The sequence below is a fragment of the Cottoperca gobio genome, chromosome 3 (genome assembly GCF_900634415.1).
Source record: "Cottoperca gobio chromosome 3, fCotGob3.1, whole genome shotgun sequence".
Classification (NCBI taxonomy): Eukaryota; Metazoa; Chordata; class Actinopteri; order Perciformes; family Bovichtidae; genus Cottoperca; species Cottoperca gobio.
In genome coordinates, this window is record NC_041357.1 from 25113595 (window position 1) to 25138104 (window position 24510).

A 24510-nucleotide genomic window follows, 5' to 3' on the forward strand; every position below is an offset into this window, starting at 1 on the left:
GAAGATAATAATAATAATAATAATAATAATAATAATAATAATAATGATGATGAAGATAATAATAATAATAATAATAATAATAATGATGATGATGATGATGATGATGATGAAGATAATAATAATAATAATAATAATAATAATTATAATGATGATTGATGAAGAATAATAAATAATAATAATAATAATGATGATGATGATGATGATGATGAAAATAATAATAATAATAATAATAATGATGATGATGATGATGAAGATAATAATAATAATAATAATAATAATAATAATAATAATAATAATGATGATGATGATGATGATGAAGATGATACTCATAATAATAATTATGATGGTAATAATAATAATAATAATTATTATTATTATGATGGTGATGGTAATAATAATAATGATAATAATGATAATAATGATAATAATGATGATTGATGATGATGATGATGATGATGATGGTAATAATAATGAAATTAGATATATTTAATAATCTCTTTTTTTTTTTTAAGTAATCGCTTTTTTAAACTTTCTAATAAAAAGCCCAAGCTAAAGAGATAGCTTTTAAATTAAAAGATATCCACACTGGGTATTCATGTTTTAAATAACCAAGATGTCATAGACACCTCCTCTAGCCGTTGTTTTTAAACATTAAAATAATCAGATCACTGTGATTTTGTTCCTCTTTTAATTATTACTTTCATTACTCCCGGGAATTGTTTAAATGTTTTATTCTCAGTCACTCAATTGCAGTCTTCTCTCCTGCTCCACACGTTATCTTTCCGTCTGTCTCTGTTTCTTTCTCTCCTCCTCACTGGAGCTCATTTGTGGCCTGCTCTGTCTAAATTACAGGCATAACACAGATTAGACTGAATTACACATCTGTGTCTGATAAACTTGATTCATAAGGGACTCTATTTGTGCTGCTTCACCTCTAGGGGCCTTCATACCAGATCTCATCACGTTAGTACGGCAATACCACCATTAGCATCTTATCTATTATCTACATGATTAGCCACGGGTGAATTTGTGATTTGTGGCAGAGTCATTTGGCTGTCGTGTGTCCTGGCTGACCCCGGGGCAACAACAGCTAGTCAGTCATTAACCGTAGAGCCACACATCCCTGCTGACAGGTTAATTACAGCGCGTTAAGATAGGATAGCAGCAGGGTTGGGACTGTGCCTCGTAGGAATGTCTGATCCCTCGTGGCAGTAACAGTTGCTCTGTGTCAGATTATTTGTCAAAACTAATGTTTTCTGACGCTGTGAGGAAATGTACACTGCAGAGAGCAAAGAAGATAGTGCAGGGGAAATTAGACATGGGTGATGTGTATGTACACCGTTGCAGTCTGTTGTCGGCATTGTCCACATCTCTAAACTGAGAAAGTATCCCTCTCAAACTGTTCTGCTTCAGTTTATCTCCATCTCCCCCTTTATGATGGAAATGGATTTTAAAATGGAAAACGATTAGAGGGTAATGGGTTTTACATGGATACACCTCATCACTGTGCTAAATCACAAAGTAAGTTCCAAATATGTTTTGTAAAGTCAGTGTACGTGAACATGTGAGAAAAGGTAAAGGGATTTTGAAGGACAAAATGGATTACGTTCTGAAACCAGTTACAAACTAGAAAAGTGCAGAGTGCAGTTCTCCGCCAGGTGTGTCTTCCTTCTCCCAGCCCAAACAAAGAAGAATCGAATCTCACTCAAGTGTCCCTCCCGCCTCCCTAAAAGTCAATATGGCGGCCAAAGATAACAAACAGCGGGTGGATCATAACATATTGGGTATGGAATTAATCTGCGGATGTTCCGGTTCATTTTTTGATCCGCGACAAAGGCAAAAATGTTTCCTGCAACCGACTAGGTACGGCTTGTTCTTAACCTAGCCCATTGCCAGAAATGCCTTATGCTGCTGAAGCATGTGTGGAGGCCTCCTGCTGCCCCGACCGGCAGGCCAGGATAAGTGAGGAGTCAGCAGTTAATGATGGTATAAAACAGTCAATAAAATACGTTTTTCAAAAATTGTCAACCACTGCAACCACGAGAGGTCCTTGAGCATACAGTCATAAATGTGCACAACAAATATTAAGCTGATGGGTCAAGTAGTATTAGCTGCGGATAGACAGACAGATAGACAGATTCGCACAACCTGACGGAGATAATGACATGATTTTGCTTCTGCACCTCATTACATTCATTGACATGTCTCCACAGATCCTCCCATTCTGGATCCAAGCTTCCAGGATACGCGTTCAAGGAACTATCAGATGGTGACCCTGAGGTGTACCGTCACGCGGTCATTCCCAACACGCCTATTAGACATCCGCTGGTTCTATAACGGCGACTTCATCCGCATGCCCATGCCAGACCTGAAGGAGACGCCGGAGCTGAAGTTTAAGCTGGAACCCACCAACAACGGCTCTTATGAGTGCCGAGTCAGCAATAGTGTCGGGACATCAACGTGCACATTTAACGTCTCTGGTGAGTGTACAGACATGAGCCAATGTCTTGTTATCTTTTTGTGGAGAGAATAACAATCTGTATCTATTTATATACTATTCATCCAACCATCCAACGTATAGTCACATGGGGCGGTTATCTCTTCTTCATGAATCAGTGACATTCTGCTCGCTCTCTCTCTCCCTCCTATCCCACAGCACAACCCTACTGCGCTGAGTTCTATTTCGACACACCAAACCCCGTGCGAATTCTAAAAGGAAACAACTATTCCTACAACCTGCAGTGGACACAGAAAGATCCTGAGGCCACGGATCGTATCATAGGCTACTGGGTTAATGTCCGAAAGGTAAAGTTATATGTCACATATGCTTAAAAAGTATACATCCCACACTCCCACGCAAACCTGTGAAAGCACAGGTACTCCTCCACAGCTCGGGGGCCAATACACATGAACACTGACATATTTCACAAATGTATGCATGCACATTTTCAACTTGATCTGAACAGACATGTACATGGTTTGACAAACTTGCTAACTCTGTTGTTCAAATACTCGTGAAACTGACGTTGATCGCTCTCTGGCTTAGATCAAGGCAAACTTTGGTCACCTGGCTTTATTTCCAAGTTTGGTATCACCTTGACTGCACAGGCTCATAACTTGTATAAGAACACACAAACGCACGAGTCCGTTTATAGTGAAGTGTGTATGCTAAGTAAACATGGGGCTTTATGAGCTCGAGCAGTGTCAGGCGTGTGTAGTCAATCAATAAGGATCTGCACTGAATTACAACAATGTCACCACCACTTCTCCTCTCCTCGTGGTCCTCTCCTCTCCTCTCATCCGCATCTCCTCTCCTCTCCTCTCCTCTCCACTCCTCTCCTCTCATCTTCCTCCTCATCCTTTGGTCGTCCTTCCTCTCCTCTCCTCTCCTCGTCCTCTCATCTCATCTCCCTCTCCTCTCCATACTCCGCTCCTCTCCTCTCGCACTCTCACCTCTCCTCTCCTCAGCCTCTCCTCTTCCTCTCCTCCTCCTCTCCACTCCGCTACTCTCCTCTCCTCTCTCATCTCTCCTCCCTCCTCATCCTCTCCTCCTCTCCTTTCATCTCCGTTCATTTCCTTTCCTCTCATCTTCTCTCTTCCCTCTTCTCCTGTAATTCCGCTCCTGTCCTCCTCTCCTTCCTTGTCCTCTCCTCTCCTCCTCCTCTCTCTTCCTCTCCTTTATTCCTCTCCTCTCCTGTCCTCTCCTCTCCTCTCTCCACTCCTCTCCTCTCCTCTCCTCTCCTCTCCCTCCTCTCCTCTCCTCTCCTCTCCTCTCCTCCTCTCCTCTCCTCTCCTCTCCTCTCCTCTCCTCTCCCTCCTCTCCTCTCCTTTCCTCTCCTCTCCTCTCCTCTCCTCTCTCTTCCTCTCCTTTTATTTCCTCTCCTCTCCTCTCCTCTCCTCTCCTCTCCTCTCCTCTCCTCTTTCCTCCTCTCCTTTACTTTCCTCTCCTCTCCTCTCTCCTCCTCTCCTCTCTCCTCCTCTCCTCTCCTTTCCTCTCCCCTTCCCCTCCCCCCACAGGTAGATTCTACCCTAGGGACCTCCATTTTTCAGTGTTGTTCTCCTTCTCGCCTCTTATATTGTCTCCTCTTCTCTTGTTACACCCTTTTCACAAATAGCCTTCTCCTTCAACTCTCATCACTCAGTCCTATCAAACGCAGACTTCATTTTCCACTTTCCAGGACCCAGCGATGTGAAAATGAGTGGCCGGCTCTAAAATGCCCCATTAGGGGGTTGTGCCTGTGTTCACAGAACTAAGGTTATAATGTCTTATTATCATTTCAAACTTTCCACATACTTCCACATGACTTGTGCTGTCACTGCAAGATTCTAGCTTTGAGTGCCAGAGAGATAATAATGTGTTCACTGTGTTGTAACCACAATTTAACAAGACCAGGCCTCTTCTGCCAACGTTTGTCATTTGAGCCAGCATTCAACCCAGTCACTGTAAGAGAGTCCTTTATGTGTTTTCATATTTTATCTTGTCCTAAAATGATTTACTTTCCATGGAGGTGACTTCATTTTCACAACCCTGTGAGGGGTGTTTAATGAGAGTTGCAGTCACAAGCTAGAATTTACAATTAGCACTGAAATAACCTTTTACATCCCAGCACTTTCACCTCAAGTAGATTTTAAGCCAGTAAACAATCTACATATGCTCAGAGAGATATTATGTATATATATTTGTTATTTGACACCACCTACATGCCCATAGCTATTCCATTACAAATGAATACGGTGTCTAAAAACCTTCGGACTAATGCTGTTTGTAATGACCAATATCATGACTTTTTTTTACTTACTTTTAGGTTTTTAATCTTCCAGAAACTCACAGGCTTTACTGCTAACCTCAACCAAACCCCTTCTATAAACCTAACAGTTTTGCAGCCCTCTGAGCGGGCCCCTGAATAAAGTTGGGAACCGTTTTCCACAACAGGAGAGCAACCTTAGGCCACTCTCTTGTTTTGTTTCAAACATCTATTCATAGATTACTGGCCTGAGTCAGAAGACAGGAAGGATAATAGTGAATTATACACAACTGGCTGGGGGTCGGTGCGCTTGTGCATGTGTGTGAGACACTGAAACAGAGGGGATGCAGGGTCTGCCAGCTTGCTTTTGTGCGGATGAATAGCTAATTCCCCTCCTACTTTAAGACTTGGCTGCTTACCTCATTAAGTAAGACTCTACAGGGAGACAGAAAATGAGCACTGGCCTATGCTCATTTGACTGCATGCCTCAGCTCTCTGAAAACTTGCTCTACCTCTCGTTTGTTCCCTCTCCTTTTGTCCTCTGTCCGTCTCCCAATATCTTTCATACACACCATGTCTTTGGGTTGTTTTTCCCCATTTCTTTCTCTTTCTCTTCCGTCTCTCAGTGTTACTTGCTTCCACTTGTGCTCCTCTCTCTCTTTCTCTCGACCCTTTCAGTTGTTCCAGCGCTGAGGTAGCCTACTGTGTTTTAAGTGCAGACTTAATGGCATTTAATGTTGGTAAACTGTGGCGCTGATAAATAGTCCCTGCGAGTTGTTATGCTGACATGTGTTAAATAATGAGTAAGTGGCAGTTTAGGACTTATTAAATGTGGTTAAACTTTAATTTAATTTCAAGGTTTTTACCTGCATATTTTTACGTGTGCAAGGAAGCAGCAAAAATGAGACGGTGAGCGAGGAAGTGAAGGAAGGGGTGCGAAAGAAAGAAATAAGATGCAAATTAAAGAAAAACAGCGAATCTCACTGGTCCTCTCGACTATTAAATAGAGTACGAGAAGATTCAAATGTAATACCATCTCAATTTCACAACTCATCTATTTCTACAACACTCTCTTCAGCTCATCCTCTTAACGCCTTGACACTCTATCTTTTTAGCACATACAAAATGATGTATAGGGTCTCGGGGAGACATGCAGACACAGAGGGGACTTAAAGAGGACTCGGATCAGTTCATGTAGAGCAGTGCTCTTCACTGTAGGTCTGAGCACATGCCAATAACTTCTGCTCATAGGCATTAAGTGTGTCTGTTGCTCTGATTGGCCTCTAATAGATTTGTATTTAGCTGTGTATATAGCGTATGTCCTTTGCTGTGTGTGTACGGCAGACTGCATGGTTTGCCCAATGACTCAATGTCAGGCTGCGAAATCTCGATTCACACTTCTCAGTTTAGTTTTGTTCCCCTGTGTAAGAATTAACAGACCCTCCTTGTTTCATCAAGTTGTCCTTCCACCCTTATTCTACACCCCGACCTCAACACCTGCGATTCCTGAAGAGCAACGTAATTAATGAGAGATAATTACCGTGTGAGGACTTTACTTCTTTGCAACAAGAGAGACACATTTGCTAAGCCTGTTGTAGCTCATTTTACACTTTTTTCTTTTTAAAGGCGTACTGGAAGAGGAAGTTGTCTTTCTTTAGAGTCGCACCTTATTAATTAACGCAGTGCACGTCTCTCATGCATATGCATTTAGGGGAGTATCTTGAAAATATCATGCTGCATTCACATTGAATTAATTTAGGAGGGATTACATTTAGGTGGGAGATTCTGCTCTTAAAAGCAGCTGCAGATTAGTTCACACACACAAGAGGAAATGTAAGTAACCTGTATATAAAACATATTAATATCAGACTAACATACTGTAAAACAGTGAGTCAGTTAGCTTCAATGTGTCAGTTAGAAATACAAACAATGACAGCTGCTTGAAAAGAGCAGTAACCAATTATACATCTGACATCTGACACAAAAGTGTCTGTCCCTGTTGATCCGCCTGAAACTGTACAAATGCTAGCTAGCTGGTAACGGAGATACTTTTCACTTTGTGTGGGAGTGTGTTTATGCGTGTGTTTGACTGAACTCGGAAACCCTACAGAAACTCCAGTTATTTCTGTTATATTCCTACCGTCTCTATCCTTTTTCCTCTCGCCATTATACATTTATGAAGCAGATTCATAAAGCCGCGGGATAAGAACAATTTGTTTTGCGTCTAAGCATGCCTCGAGCCTCACCGGGTGAATTTGTGCCTAATCGCATCTTTCCTTTCACTTTGTATACAATCTCACTGCCTCTAAAAATGTGATTTGCATTCCTTTAACTCACAGTTAGAAGTTTGTTTAAAGACCCATACAGCATTTACTTAACAATTGCATGTATAAAAAAGTAATTGATGCGTAGGTTATGGCCTTGGTAAATCTTTTGGAATCTCATCAGAGCTTGCTGATCTTATCCACGTGAAGCTAATGCTTAAAATAATTAATAGGTTGTGTGTGTGTGTGTGTGTGTGTGTGTGTTTAGTGCGTAGTGTGTGACAATATAGTGATTTTGAAATGATGACTATCCCGATGCAGACATACAATATACATTTTTTTTCTTTATCCGAAATTTCTCAGTTCTTCTTCTTCTTCTTCTTCTTCTTCTTCTTCTTCTTCTTCTTCTTCTTCTTCTTCTTCTTCTTCTTCTTCTTCTTCTTCTCCTGTGTTGTTCCATACTTATTGCTTTTTTCTCCCTCCTCACACTTTTCTCCTCCCATCTCTCAATCATTCCAATCATCTCGATATCGACCACTCGCCTGCCTGTGGCTGTGGAGTTGTGTATTGTGTGTATCACTAAAGTAGTGTGGCAAGCAGCTGACCTGGCTTCAGATCATAACGCACAAACACTCCTGTGCAAACACACATGCTCATTATCATATATATGAGAAATTAAGAATATTCATGATGAATTAGAGTTGTACGTTAAATCAAATGTATGAATAATTTATGTACATAACTTCACTATGCAGATGTACTCGTATATTCACACACAAGACCACAAAGAGAGCACATAAGCCTGTGCAAGCATTCAAACATACAGGCACAGTGTACACATGCATAGATGATGCTTAGTTCACATACACACCTAATATCAATACACTGCTGGATCAGTCATGAAATGGATCCATTAATAGAGGATAATAGAAAAATTAACCTCACACTCCTTAGTGTTTGAAGAGGCCGCCTTCTCTGTCAGTCCAAATTCCTCTTACACACGCGCACACACACACACACACACACACACACACACACACACACACACACACGAGTCACTCTGTGTCTGTGATTCTATCTCATGGCTGCTCCTTCGCTCTCACCCTCTTTCACACATTCTTTGTCTTGTTGTCTCTTTGTTGACAGCCTGATAGAGACACAGCTGAAAACACTGTCTGGCAGAAATTCCTGAAAGCCTGTGGCACAGACACACAGATGGGCCCACACACACACACACACACACACACACACACACACACACACACACACACACACATGCAAACACACACACACGTCAAGATAGATATATGGACTTCCATATCAGTCTATCAACCACCCCACTGCCGCTTTAAATATGTCACTCACTCACTCCGGTCACATTTGACTGTCTCCTTCTGGTGGTCTTTTTTCGACACGCTGTATATCTTTCTCCCCCTCTCCATGCCCCTTTCCCTGTCACTTAGGCACACACACACACACACACAGACACAGACACACACACACACACACACACACACACACACACACACACACAAACACATGTTGTCCTAGTGGGGGAGACAGAGGCAGGAAGACAAAGTGTGTGTTGGTGCATGCTTTTAGTCTAGTTCATTATTTCTATCGTCTATACCCCACACACTGTAACCAGGACCAAAACAAGTGTGTGAACGTGTGTGTGTGTGTGTGTGTGTACGCAGACCCTGTCGACTCATGAAAAAATCCACATTCCACTTACTTCTAAAGCTCCCACTCCTCAGCATTATTAGCTCGTCTCTCACTGCTAACACACACTCTATGCATATTACATGAGCATAGCTTTTCTTTCCTCCTTTATTTCACATAATTATGCATATGCTGTATGAGAAAATGTGTAAATGTTTATATGGATGAATGGCAGCATAAGTGGGTGTTAAAAGGGCACATACATTTTATTATGTAACTGCTGCCATGCAAAATATTATACACGGTATACTATGTGCTTTATGAAGTCAGTTATTGTAGATTAATTGAGCAAATATCTGAGCAAATCTCTTACAATGCAGATGGAAGCCTTTAGTATTACGTCAACATTGAAAAAAGTGCTGATCAATAAACTGAATTAAAGAAGCACTCAGAACTCCCACAAGTTGTAGTTCTCTGCTAGGATTAATCCCTCCACCTACAACACTGGGGACTACGTCAGGTGCATCATCATCAGCCTTTTAGCTTTTAATACAAATGACCATTTACACTTTTTCATTATGTTGTCCAGGTCAATTCCTGCAGTAACAAGTAACAAGATTTACTTAACTACTGTAGGTACTTGTACATTACTTGAGTATATCCACTTTATGTTACTTTATACTACATTAGAGTGAAATATTGTACTTTTTACTTCACTACATTAATCTGACAGATATAGTTTATAAATTGCTTACAGATTAAGATTTAACACTGAAATAAAACACTTAATAATCTTGTCAAATGTAGCGTAATGTCAAGCGTTACCAGTGGTTTCCAACCATTTGGCTTGAGTTGTCATAGACTATTTTTACATGCTTCTATTGGTGGTTTTACTTAAGTGACAGATCTGATTACTTCTTCCACCGCTGTACCAGCTATCATTATCGTCATCACATTTACTGTGGGCTCCCTTTAATAGAAAGCCTGCTTTTTACTATTACTTGCTTTATTTTGTCCCAACAAATAGTTATTTACATTTCTCCCTTTTCTCCTCAATCACAAACAAACAGAAGATACTGACGGTGACCAGAGAACACCATACCAACCAAATTGCTATTTGTTCAAAAGCTCTATTTGGAAACATTTAGCTGATAACACTACCAGGACATTATTCATTTTGCAGCAAGCGGACCAGGACATTACTCATGAAAACTTCCACAAGACACATTGCTGTTTGAGAAATCGAAACCTCTGACCTTTCCTTCGTGATCTCTTAAACTAAAAGGTCGCTTTTCTGCCTTTTTATTGAAAGACGTACAATCCTGCTGCAAAGTCCTTTGTTAACTCTCTGTTTTCTGTAATCCCAGTTAACTAGCGTGATAATTCAGTGGGTGCAATAGTAGATGTAAATCCCTCCAACTACAGTAGCAAAGACCAGGCCCATCATGCAATAGTTTTGTGCTCACAGCAGCCTCATAAACGTTTGCTGGGTCAAAAATGGACGAGCAGATGGGAGGATTTGAAACAATTATTGTGAATTAGAGAAGAGAACATATTATTTGTTGGGAGGATGTGTGGTTTATATTTGGAAATAAGATAGTTTCGCCTGTGTTGAAGGGTACCTGCTGTTGTGCAAGGTGTGAGAAGGATGTCCAATGACTGGCAAGAGAGGGTAAAATAAAGTTGGAGAAATTGAAAAATGGAAACAGCCAGACTGGCACTGAGATTTAACAGCCATTAGTGGCATAGGGCCTGCTGAGGAAGGAAGGATTTGATTCCAAGTGTGTTGCCCAGCACAAACTTACAGGGGTCAGGCTGTGGCTGCCATATGGGACTCACATAATAATTGGAGTCGTACCAAATTCTTTGCAGCCTGTGCAGGAGTCACCATGGTCTTGTCAATATAAATGATCAGCACAGTCTAGCAGAGTTACATTTTTTGGTGGTGAATCGATATTAAATTGGAATAGCACACCTGAACTTGAAAAAGCAGAAAGCATATTTCACCGTGGCGATGCCAGAGCATACAGTACTGAAGCAATTATAGGGAAAGTAATGGGATGCATCAGTGTATGACTTACCAAACTGCCAAACTGTTGCTCTTTGGATTGGAACAGCAAACATTAATTTTCTTTCTTATTATTTATATCTCCTTTTTTTTTAGCAAAATTATCCCACAAATTTGATTAGACAAATTGGTATAATAAGTTTTTATGCTTGCTTTGTTGGCCAATGCTCACTATCGTCTATCTATCGTCTCTCAATTTTTGTAGTCAACTATTGTCGTAAGGGCTCTGTGCCCGTAGACATTTACCATACACACACAAGCACACACACACACACACACTTCTGCTGCATGCATTATCTGATAATGGCATGCTGTGGGTGTACTAAGGTGTTATGGTGGAGTGGCTGACCTAATGCATTAGATTGAGCTCACTGTCGGATCTTTAAGTAGCTGGGATCAGAGGCAGATACACAGCTAATGGATCCTTCTCTCCGTGGGTGGATTAACAAAGCGATAGCGCTATTAAAAGTGGATAAAAAAAATACACCAAACATAACTTTCAAAAAATGAGAAGAGGACAATTGGACTGGATTAACACCATAACCATTTTTATTTTCATATTCATTGCTGTAATGCAAAGCCAATGCAATTCAAGGATGCTTGGAATTTAATTTCAGTATGTTGTACAGGGCAAGATGTCTTTGATTTCTACTATTAGAGGAAATATTTATCGACTCCATGTTGTTGGAGCGGTAGGCAATATTACATTGTGTGGGAAATACAGACAGCTGGCTTATTACCATAAGACTGGACCCACATGTGTTTTTGAGAACAGACCGTGATGTGGGACAAGAGATTGTTATAAATTATTCTTTTGACAGCTGTTTAGCTTTGTTTTAGATAAAAGATTGGAAATGTATGCAGTCCAAGATTGGTACAATCCAAGTGTTGAGGTATGTTGACTGGCTTTAAGCCCAGAAATGACTGTATGCTCGTGCCAAATTCCACTGACAGTAAATGGAAATGTGAGGAAACTTGCACAGATATGGAAACAAAAAAAAACATGATGATATAGTGATTAATAGGCTTTGTTTAAATGAACGATTGGTGCTTCTACAACACAAAGCAAATATCTGTGATCAATGGTTTAAGGGATGATTTAATCACATCTGAGCTGAAGGTTGTTTTCTACCAGAAGTTTGACTTTGTTAGCCTGTTTACATAAAATTGTGTATAAAAAACGAAGCTTTGTGTTGTTACTGGGATTGAGTTTTAATACCGGAGCATATCCACATAAAGTGGTGGAGATGAGGGTAAGGACGGGATGCAGAAAGCAGGAAAGATGGGATGCCTCACAGTTTTGACACCACCATGAGTACTCTCTTACTGCTTCTGCTTCTCCATCAGATTGCCACATTTTCTGGTTATCATCTTTTTTTTGTGCACTGTGTGTATTTGTGTTTTTTTTTGCAAGCTTTTGCATATTTAGTACACATTTTAACATGTATGCATCTTCCCTGCTTGTGTGTGTGTTCACCTGTACAAACCTAGAACAAGCAGAACGTGCTGTCAAAGCAGATAGACCTGAAGGGCAAGGAGCCGGAGAAGGGAGTGCTGATATCCCACACCATATCAGACCTGAGAATCCCTCTGTCCTACGAGGTCCGACTGGCCCCCATCACCACCTATAGCACTGGGGAATACATCAGTCGCATCATACAGTACTCAGAACGTGAGTCTTATTCAAAACCACTTGTATCAAACATCTTTTACTGCAGTCATTATCTTTCATTTTTATATATGGTCATTATACAAAACATGTATAAGTAGATTTTACATATCTGAGTGTTTATCAACATTGTTCTTCTTTACAGCCTACACCTACCCAAGACCTTCAGGTGAGACTTCTGTCTTAACTACCTTCCTCTGCTCTTCATTTCACAGTGTTAAGCTCGTTGTTAGGACCTGATAAGTGACAGGGTGGTGAAGTTAAAAATAATTCTTGCTAATTTAGCTTGAATGCTGAAAACAATATCAGCACAAGTTTACCCAGCCGTGTTCTTGAATAAATTGTGTTGCTAGGGAGAACAGTGGGGAAACAGTAGGATGAGAGAAAGAAACTGAACCATTACTTTTAAGATGTCATCAAAGTGTGGCCACGATCTAAAGATATGAGACTGGTCAATGCAATGTGGTTAAAAGGAAACTTGAAACTCCCTTGAAACTATGTTAAGACTATGTTACTTTAAATGTGTCCCTCCCTTCTCTCTCTCTGTTAGCGCCCCTCTCTCTGTCTCTCTCTTCTGCACTAACTCCCGCTCTCTCCCCGCCTCTCATTCTCTGTCTTGCCATCCCTCTCTCTTTGCAGTCAATTGCATCTTGTCTGTTTTCTTCATTAAGAGACACACAGCATTTTTCTGGCAGGAGTGGCAGTTGGCTCCGCCAGGCTGAGGCAATTAAAACAACAGCAGATTGGAACAGACTGCGAGAACAACAGTGCAAATTGAAAGGCGCGCATGTAGTGGAGCAGGGTGTGAATAGTAATAGATTAGCTCGCTGAAACAAAGAAGCACACACGAGCCATCCTTGTGGGTATCACGAGCCATATGCATCTGCAGCAGACTGTGTGAGTGTTTGGGAAGCTTTCACGGAATCTGTCAGCTTGGATGCTTTTCGATAGCTGTCGTTGTTCTCGCTTGCCTCAATTTCCATTTGTTTGGTGAGTCTCTGATAATGGCAGAGCCCTCCAGATGGGCTAATGGAGGGGATGACACCATTGAGAGAAGCCCCTCTATCTAGGCTTAACAAGACACGCCAGCATCACGGATAATGACAATTCATATGCAGAGGTCTCTCTCCAAATGTATATATTGTTTTCCCTCCTACTAAAAATCTGCCTACATACAGTATGAATAGGAAAATGTTTGTCATGTGAGGCTTCATCTTATCGTAGCCAAGGAACTTGAAAGTGCCAAAAACTGCAGTTCCTCGAATGGCAACTTGAGGCTAGTGCGAAAAGCAAGTCAATCCCTGTGGACCCCCATGTTAAAATGCCCAATTTATCAACAGAAGTAAACATATTTACAGCCTGATAAAGACGAGTCTCAGCGCTCACATTCTAAAGAGGTTCCTTCAGGAAAAATATTCTCTGCAACAATCCATGCATTGACATATTTTAGTTCTTGATATGTCTCACTCTTACAGGGTTTCTCACAAATGCTTCTTAATAAAAGATGCACCATAACAGATCCATACACCTGCCATACTTACCTTTGAATGTAAGCCCCCACTTTCCCCGTTTGGAGAAATGGTAGCTCTCTGCATAGAAGACTTTTCTATAATCTCACTTTTTTTTCTAGTAGCAATATTTTTCTTATTACCTGAAAAGTGTCAACACGTGTCACATTTGAAATAAAGACTAATAAACAACCTATAGTGTAAACCAGTGTTCAGTATGTATCCACTGCTCCACTGTGTCTTTTTCTTCTTCTCCTAAATGCCTTGTTTTGTTATAAATCGTGTAACAGTGAAACCTATTGATAAAGTTTTTTATTTTATTTTTATGTTTTACATTTGACACAGCCTGACCTAATCATAGTTACCTTTTAAAATGTTCTGCCTGCATCAGATTATGCATAATATGCGAAATCCACTTTGAGTTTCACATTATACACCCTGCCTCCTACACTGTGCCTATCACTTTGTCAGTAATTGCCTGGCTGTCTGATCTTCACATTTGAAGTGCATATTGCAGAGGTTATTATACAGCTATATCGTCGCCATTAATTTTCCAGTAAAAGTGTATCGAAGAAAAAAACCCCAGTAGATTATGTTATCTTTAGTTTGTAATGTCAAATGCCTGACATGTCACTGATCTACTGTATTCCCCTGTCTTGTTTTGTCTCCACACACACACACACACACACACACATCCCAGACCATGTTTGTGGTTTTGAAGATGACAGGGTCTGTGGTTTCTCTCAAGACCGAAGTGATGTCTTTGACTGGACGAGACAGAATCACCTGACGCAGAATCCCAAGCGATCTGCCAATACCGGCCCCGAGACAGGACCGCAGTGGAACCAAGGAAGGTGAGGAAACTGGGGGAATCCTCTTATGTGCAGATTCAGGTCTATGTGTAGTTGTTTTAGTAGTGCAGCGACAGAACTGTATATTACACAATGCACACTTCTACAACATCCTAATCACATTTAATTGTGTGTTGCATTCGAGACTTTGGAGAATAAAGTGTTGTCTTGTTGGTTTCAGGGTACTACATGTACATTGAAGCGTCACGGCCGCGTGTTCAGGGGGACAAGGCTCGTCTGCTTTCTCCGCTTTTTAACGTGACCTCAGTTAGAGGACCCAAGGGCTCCGGCAGAGTCCCATACTGTGTCTCTTTTTACTACCACATGAAGGGAAAACATATCGGTGAGTAGTACAGTGGAGTATTGTTTCATATAAACATACACACACTCACACATTGTGTTCGCCCACAGGAGAGCATCCATAGAAACACACATGGACACACATGGATCGTCGTGAGAAAGATAACACTTGATACTATCGGGGTTCTCATATCGCTGGGCCTCTGTCAAAAGCTGAACTCTGTGCTTGACCCTCGCTTGTAGAGCTTGTCAGACGCAACACTGTGGGTGTGTGAGTGTGTGTGTGTGAGAGAGAGAGAGAAGGGGGGGGCGGTGTGTTACCAAAGTTCTATTTGTATGTTTCTGCTTGAGCCTCAGTGCGCGTTTGGAGATGGCTGAAGGGGGCAGTGGGTGTGTGATTTATGGTAGTGGCAAGACACAATCAGTCATTTTGGGGAGCTGTTCATCATAATATGCTCTGTCACACTGCTAGAATGCATACATCTTGTAGCCTACACACCTGCACACACACTTTAACACACACACACCCACACAAGCATACTGTACACACAGGCATGTATTCCCACAAAAAAAACGTACGGTAAAAGTTGCAAATACATGAAGGTACACCCACATTTATTCACAGACACACACCTACACAATGTTGATTTATGTGTCCATAGCCCGAGCCTGCAGGCTTCACTGTAACATTTGTTACATTCTGACCTGCCCTGTCCCACAAGGATATTATAGTGTACAGAAGTGCACAATGTTTGTCTGTGCATGTGTGTGTGTGTGCACCCTCATATACGAGTAGTTTATGCAATAATTGTGTATGTTTAAGTGTATAAATATGAGGAAAGGCATTTTGTTAGGGACATTGTTGGAGGCTTTAATATAAATGATACATAGAAGCTCACTCGTTTGCTTTCACTGAGTTTTTAGCCATGGTAGCAGCTTGGCTCTAAGGACGGCAATATCTGTTTGTTGGTCGGTCTGTCGGTCCACCGGTTTCGTGAACTGACATTTCTTGACTGAATAAGCCTGCAAATGTGAACATTTAGCCAAGTATATCCTCACAGAGCCTCTAGCATGGCTGGATACTTTCAGTTTGAAAGCCGAACATTGGCTAAACCCTTGTCGCAGGTTTGTTTCTCACTTGATTGCAGCACTGATTAGAGTGTGAAGTGTCTAAGTTGTTCTCAGGTATAAATCAAACTCAGTCAAATGTTCATTTTAATTATCTGATCTCCAGGCAGTGAGACTATTGACATAGACATAGATTTGAACACGTTTTGAAAATGTATCCACAGAAGTACACAGAACAATTAACCTAACACACAAAAGCAGGCTGATATCCAGATGTATTGATTCACTTAATTATTATCTTTCATGTACTGTACAGTACAACATAGCTGGATACAGCCAATGCATGCTGATTTGTACAAGCTCTATGAAATTATGTTTTTACTTTGAATCAATTACTGTGATGTGTGTAGATGACAGGAATGATCCACTGCCATCCATTTTAGTGACTTTCCAGCGTGCTAAACCCACTGAGGCGACAGAATGTCCTTCTTAACTTTACTCACCACCCCCCGCCCGCATCGGGCTGGCCTAGGTCATCGTTCTTCCCCGTACAAATGGAATTACTAAGGTGACATTTAAAAATGTATACACTCTGGAAGCTGTTTTGGAAAAGCTCCATTTGTGGGCAAGAAATGCCGCTGACATTACCTGCCACACGAAAGACAGCAGAATACTAAACTAATCATCTAAAACCTGGAAGTCAAGCTTAAAATCATAGAGGTGATGGAACAAACTAGACCTTACAATTGAGTGAATACTTGATTTACATTCATCAGACAGCCAGAAACATCCAATCTAATATACTCTAATGGGATTCTCCTTCCACAGTGTTCCTGCTGAATGTGGACAGCTGTTTGCTAACGTGCTAGCAATAAGGACTTGATGAACCAATACGATTCTAGTGATAGTTTGATGTGAATTTTGGAGTTCTTATCGCGCTTAGTGTTATTGCTGCCTAAAAAAAGAGAATATTACTACTTCTCTTATAAACTTGGTTACGTATGACCTTTGTTTCATTATTTGATTAAATGTATGATTATCTAAACTTTGGTATACCCTCGACACAGTGACTTTATTTTCCTGGCTCCTTATAACTACTCTCTATCTTCTCTTGCAACATATTTCTGCATGTTAAAGCACTTTATGTGTAATCTGTAGTGGATGCACTTGTTTTGTGCATTCTGCTCGAGGTCTTAGGTAGGTGTTTCACAGCAAAACAAAGAGACAAGACAATGCTACATCAGTCACACAGCGCTCGCTTACGATTAGTACATTCTGTTACCAGTTACGCCCAGCTCAGCTACAAGTCCTCCCTTCAATTTACTCTGTTGTTGTCCCAGTCTGTTCCAATCTGTTGTCACTTTAATTGCCTTACCTTGGCATAGCTCACACTCCTGCCAGGGAGACACAGTGTGACTCTTAATGACGAAAAGAGACAAGAAGAGGATCAGACAGAGGGGTCAGTGAGAGGAGAGATGAGACGAGGAGAGGGATGGAAGGATGGGGGTGGGCCAGCCTTTGGAAAGAAACAGAGAGGTTTAATGAAGAGAGAGAGAGACGGAGAGAGAGCAAAGACAATTGGAAGGAAAATGGGATGGACTGAGAAAAAGGAAGTGCAACAAGAAAGGAAGCGCGAGCAAACAAGTATGAGGAGGCATAGAAGGAAGGGAAAAAAAAGCCTAGAACAGAGAGCTGCAGTAAAGGGCATCCACTCGTTAATGTTCAGAAGTAGTGAAAGGATGTGAGAGGTAGTGCTTTATCCTGAAGCACTCTAACTAGTTTCAATGTACTCGATCGTATAATGTTCAAGTACTGTGAAGTGTTAAAATGGCTGTATATGTTAAAAGCATTTAGGTACTTTGACACAAAGACATTTTGAGAAAGGCTGTTGAAATGTTCCCCTTTCCTGACCCACACATACAGGAGCTGTTTTATAATCATGATGTTGTGTGAATATGAAACGGGAAAAAAAGTCTCTTTTGAGAATATTGCAAATTGGAAAGAAAGCATAAGGCTCTTTGACTAGTCTGACTTTTATGTGTGAAATAGACTAGCTCTGCAAATAAAGACTTCCCCATGTGATGTGTTTTGTTGTTCACCTTAATGTGCTTCTCTTTGGGCTTGCTGGCAGCAACAATATACACCATTTAATTAGTTTTGTTTGGCATTGGGTAGTATTTTAGACTGGCTCAGGTTTGCAGAGTGCCACTGGCAAGCTTGCTTGGATTATTTTCACTTCACAGTGATGGAAAGCAAATTGGAGTTAGAGGTTATTTTAATGTTGTACTTTTTATATGTAGTTTTGGATTACCCTTTTATTAAGTTAGGCTTTTAATTAGTTTGCCGTGTGGATGTTTACAGGTCTGTTTGGAACAGGATAGGGTGCCTGCGTTAACACTGCTTACTGTCTCGCTACGAACCCTTTAGGTTCCAATTCTCAGGAAAACATTCCAATCAGCTTTATGTTCCTGCAAGGTAAGGGTTAGGATTTAGCTAACCCTAACCCTAACCCTTTTCTCATACTCCTGAAATTGTTATTTTCTCAAAACTTGGAATAACATGCTTTTGTTTGTTGTTTTATGGTGGCAGAAACTGGAACACAGACTGTAATTATTATCATAGCTTTGGCTCTGAGGTTAACCAGCACTAAGAGCAGAGACAAACATGGCATGAACCCTATTTAGACGCCGGTGAGAGACAGAGGAAGCAAAGATCCAATGCAGGCCTACTTCTAATTATCAATTAAAATACAGTAGAGAGTTCAAGCATAGCACTGTGTGTGTGTGTGTGTGTGTGTGTGTGTGTGTGTGTGTGTGTGTGTGTGTGTGTGTGTGTGTGTGTATGTGTGTGTTGCTGTGTATCCTTGCTGTCCTCCCTACTCACAATTCTGCAGACAAGTAGCCCTGATAGAGCTCTGTGCTTTCTCCTCAGCCTCTCTGACACTCCCACCAACACATTCGGATTTACCTCAGTCCAATCAATAGACTGCTTTTCAGAGTCCTCTTCCCTCTCTTGGATGTGTGTGTGTGTGTGTGTGTGTGTGTGTGTGTGTGTGTGTAGGTGGTGATGGTGATGGTGAAGGTGCAAAAGAGATAGTAGGAGAGAGAGAGAGAGAGAGAGAGAGAGAGAGAGAGAGAGAGAGAGAGAGAGAGAGAGAGAGAGAGAGAGTGGGTTGAACAGGTGAAAGTGGGCTACACCAGCATTAGACAATGTTTCTCTCCATTGTATAACTACAGTGCCGCCCATGCACTTTAAAATGTAATGTCACTTTTATGTGGCTATTTCAGCTGCAATATCAGCACAGCATTTTTACCACAAGCTGTTTATCCCTGAGCATACACCAACAAACACCTTTTCAAGACACTCCTGCTGTATCCAGCAATAGTTGGATATTTTGTGGACAACAAGATTATTTGCTTTCTTGACAAAAGTTCAATTAGTAGAGCAATACCCCTTTCATATACTGTAGCCTATTTATCTCCAATAAGATAATTACTTAGCTTAGCATAAAGACTGGAGCTAGCCTGGGTTTGCCTGAAAGTGACCTTTATAGAGAGTGTACTGACATACTGTATTACGGTATACCAACTGTTCAGCTGCACACAAAAGAGCTCGCCACAGAATCATAAACACAGCCTAGAAAATAACCGGACTTCCCCTGACCTCACTGGAAGACATATTCAGATGAGCCAGCAGCATTGTGAAGGATGCAACTCACCCCTATCACAATCTCTTCTCTCTAGTGCCATCTGGAAGGTGCTACAGGGCGTTAAAGAGCGACACTTCCAGGCTCAAAAACAGCTTTTTATCCCAGAGCCATTACTGCATTAGCTGAACTCCACAAAAGTCTCCCTACGACCCAACAAAATCAAAGAACCCCACACCACAGCACTAAAGCTGGAATCGTTTTCAAAAAAGGGAATGTGCAATAACTACATGTGCAATATTTGTAGTAGGTGCAACTTGATATGCCACTTCTATTCATCACTTCTTAATCTTTCTTTTTAATTACTATGAAAGGTGTGAGGATTGTTAAATTTATTGTTCCAAGAGCTGCACAGCATATTTCATTGTGCAATGTGTGCAATGACAATAATAAAGGCATTCTTTGTTATCCTACAAGCACCTCTATTTAACCTCTATGTTATATCGTGTTTGTCTAATCTGTGTAAAAACGACGAGTTATGGTTTTACGAGGAGATATATGCAGGACTATTTCTGGGCCAGGCAGACTTACTTCCTGAAGGCTCTGTTGGTTTCTAAGTCTTTTTGCTGATCTAAGCTCACCAGCTGCTGGTTCCAGGTTCATATTGAACAGACAGATTATTATTATTATTATTGTTATTTTTACTCCCACATGTTATTTAACTTCCTTGTTTGACCCCATAAACAGCACACTTTCCTTAGTCGCACGTCTCTGGATGTAGGAAGTTAATTACTACCACCTCTTCAAGGTTTGAAGAACATTAGTTACATCTGCACAACATAACGACAAACATTTGTGATCATACGCAAGCATACATCTACACGCACAAGCATACTGTACGTGCACACACACATATACACACGCCAATACCATGCCCCCTGCCTGCATATTTGTTTAAGAGACTGGTGGTTGGTTAATGTTCCAATTAGGAGCTGGCTGAGGATCGTTAAGAAGATGAATGGTCCTCTCACACCTTAGAGACCCAAGAGAGAAGGAACGAGAGAAAGGGAGACTCTCTGGATCACTTCCTAATGGTTCAAATGGTGCCACTCTCTCTCTAATTGATTTTCATGTCATGTTTCCCGAGTAGTTGCAAATATTTTTTTAGGATTTACCAAACGTCATGTGGATGTGACGTCTATACTGTAAATCTATACTGTCTTCAACGTTTTTCACGCCAATGACCCCCAAACAGGTGTAGCGTGGAGCAGGGACCCCCTACTGTATTGCGTGGCACAAATTTATTTGAGTTCACTCCTCTCCTTTCCTCCGCTCTGTCTCTGACTGTAGGTGTGTGTGTCGGGAGCGAAACCCCGCCCTTCGCGAAACACAGCGGAGGAGGGAATGTGAATGCGCAAAGCAAAAAAGATTATAAATTATAAAATTTGCTTTATCTACAAACAATTTTGCGACCCCTGCAGTACCTCCTGTTGAAGACTTATGCTTTAATTGAAAGGAAACGTCTTGCATCCATCGCCTTTCCATCATTTCTGTCTTTCACATCTGACTTTCTCTCTTCCTTCCTGCTCTATGTTTGTCCTTTTGCTCCACTGTACAAAATGAAACTTTCCACTGGACTATAAATGTAGAGTACAAGACATATACATAAGACATATCACCACTCATCCACATTTCATTTCCACCTAAATGTCATCCACATACAGTATCTGACCTTAGAGCCTCACCCTTCCATATGCAATATACTTGTTTCCACTTCCTATAATAAATTAGATGAGGTCCACAGCACAGCCATGTCTCTGCATATAGAAGTAAAAGCAATTGGAAGTATGCGGTTCTCAAATGCAGGTCCAGCAGTGCATTGTGTTTCTTAGAGTTTGGATCCCTTAGAATTTGTCTAAGAAAAAAATCCTCAACTTTCTATCTGGCTTTATATGTTGACAACTTGACAGCAGCTATATTTGGCTATAAATTATGCGAATCACAATGACAAGATCTCGCTCTTCGTGTAGCAAATTGTTGCGAGGCTGTGAGACATGGTGTAGCTTCATTGGGATGAAGGCACAATCAATTACTTTCTGTTTCTCTTGTAACCACAACCAATTACATACGGTGGGATCTATCATTAGCTGCTCATTTATCTTAGTGTAGTTGATAAAGAAAAGGACACACTTGATTGTTAGGCCTGTTACTGTTTGGATTGAGGCATATGAACTAATTAGACTCAACTCAGATCCCACCTCATGTGTTCAGTGCGTCCTCTGTATTTATTCAGTCATTCAAAACATATGTTTAGCTGGTGGATATAAATCCTAATGTGTGGGTCGTTATGTTTAAATGTTTTGCCTTTGGATTTCAATAATCTTAAAGTCTGTTCCTAATTTAACATAACTCAGTATAATTCAGTCTTTGCTCATTGACCATTTCTAATAGTGTGTGTGTGTGGCTGTGTGTGTGTGTGTGTGCATCTTTTTTCACAGGCTCTCTCAATGTGCTTCTGAGAGTGAGAAGCATTGCCCCTGTGGACTCGGTGTTGTGGTCGAAGTCTGGTCATCAGGGCCCGGACTGGAAGAGAGCATTCTTCGACATCAGCCCCAGTGGACCCTTTCCAGGTAATAGCTCTTCCCACTTATAAAACACAACAGTACAGCAGTGGAAGAATGTGCTTGTACTTGGCAGTATAATATAGTAGCATAACGTTTTAGGAATATGTCTGTCATTATAGAAAAGCATGCGTAGGACAGAGCAGAAGATGTATCCTTAGAGATGTGTTTCTCAAAGACAGTTGTAACGCTCCCCCTCACACTTGCAGCAACACTACGAATCTGAGATGTGCCTAAAGGTATGACCCGCTGAACTGTTGAGAGCTGAGCACTCTTTGCTTGATGTTGAAAGACCTCCACCTCGGAATAGAAATCATCCTCCAGCTCTCGCCTCTTGGGGGTTCATTTCCACCACGTGCAGACAGCATTGTCAGGTCTGCTTTGTCTTGCTATACGAGGAAAAATAAGAAAAAAAATGGAATAATATTCTTTTATGTTCACTGTATTCCTTTTTTTCATGACATCTCTCTTATCTCTGAGACATTTCCTCTACTGTGTCTAGTGGAAGGCCTCCACTGCAGCGTAGATAGAACAGGAGGGGCTTTATACTCCTGTGGCTGTTGGGAATCGAGGGAATTCTTAAAGAATTGGGGTTGAAACTCTGCTTGGAATTTGATTAATGTTTCACAGGAAACTGTCACTCCACCGTGACATTTGAAGCTCCAAAGAACCAGCGAAAGTCATCAAATATAGATTTACTTGTGAGCCCCCAGAACCATTGGCACCTCATATACATGCATGTCAGAGTTAACACATATATCAAATCTCTTTTCTTTTCCTTGGTTGAGGCAGAAATATCAACAGGCGTATAGAAATAAATGAAAGTTTTTCCAGTGGCGGCAAGATTAAAGAGGAACTTAAGCTCTCTGTTGGAAAGCATGTGGCCGGCCGGTTTGGAGTCTCAGAATGTGAGCAATGAAAGAGTTGTCCATTGGAATAGCATCACATCATTATTATTATTATTATTATTATTATTATTATTATCAAGACACACACATTTGTGAGAATAGTATTACTAATGAAGGCAATGCAAAATATGATGAATATAAATGAAACCCAGGCTTTTAAATGAGAGACTGCGCTGCATTTTCTTTTAATAAATAAATGTGGGTACAGCATTCTGACATCTTTGTACTGAGGGGAGTATTGATAAATGAGGGTCTTTGAGTGAACATTCAGCTCATTTTCTGCTTAATGTCAGCAGCAAGCCTATCCATAGTAACCAGAGGATTATTCCCTTCTTCAAGAATGTGCTGATCTCAGGGCGGAGAACAAGGTTTCATAATGATTAGAAGGATACGAATAGATGGCACATGTAGCTACACGCAGAAAGAAAAATAATACAGAATGTAGCAAATATAATAATGTGAAAAGAAATAAGGTACAAGCCACATTTAATGCAGTTTATGAGTCCCTGCCATTACACCATTTCAAAAACCTTCTACATCACATTATAATAATAATACATTTTATTTTTAAGCGCTTTTAAAAGGTACTCAAAGACACTTTACAGGTACGTATAACATTAGAAATGACATTACGAAAAACATTTAAATTACATAGAAGTAACTACACATTAAAAGCAGATCTGAAGAGGTGGGTTTTGATTTGAGATTTGAACATGGTGAGATCGGTACAGTCACGAATGTGTCTGGGGAGTGAGTTCCAGAGGGAGGGGGGTAGCAATGGAGAAGGCTCTGTCACCCCCAGGTCCCAGGCGTTCGGTCCTTTGTGGCAGGGACAGGAGGTTGGCGTCGGAGGAAACGGAGGGTGAGAGAGGGAGTGTGGTGATGGAGCAGGTCGGTGAGGTAGGAGGGGGGCTGGCTGTGGAGGGCTTTGTAGGTTAAGGAGGAGAATTTTAAAATGGATGCGTTGGGGGACTGGGAGCCAGTGGAGGTTCTGCATGACGGGGAGTGATGTGGTCACGGGAGCGGGTGTGGGTGAGGAAACGGTGTTGCCGTAGAGGAGGCTGTTGCAGTACTCGAGTCTGGATGAGCGTTTCGGCAGCAGGGAAGGAAAGTGATGGGCGGAGACGAGCTATATTTCTGAGATGAAAAAAGGCCGTTTTACAGTTCAGCGGACGCTCTTATCCAGAGAGACTTACAGTG

At 41.1% G+C, this 24510-nt stretch overlaps 1 protein-coding gene across 1 annotated transcript in view; it reads left to right on the top strand.

The window, feature by feature from the left end:
- mdga1 (MAM domain containing glycosylphosphatidylinositol anchor 1) overlaps positions 1 to 24510 on the top strand; it is a 136966-nt gene that overhangs the window by 97174 nt on the left and 15282 nt on the right. The window contains 8 exon segments of the mRNA XM_029428541.1: positions 2214 to 2480; positions 2657 to 2805; positions 12231 to 12411; positions 12554 to 12577; positions 14617 to 14747; positions 14749 to 14770; positions 14949 to 15110; positions 22280 to 22407. Of these exon segments, the coding sequence (XP_029284401.1) occupies positions 2214 to 2480; positions 2657 to 2805; positions 12231 to 12411; positions 12554 to 12577; positions 14617 to 14747; positions 14749 to 14770; positions 14949 to 15110; positions 22280 to 22407 (1064 nt within the window).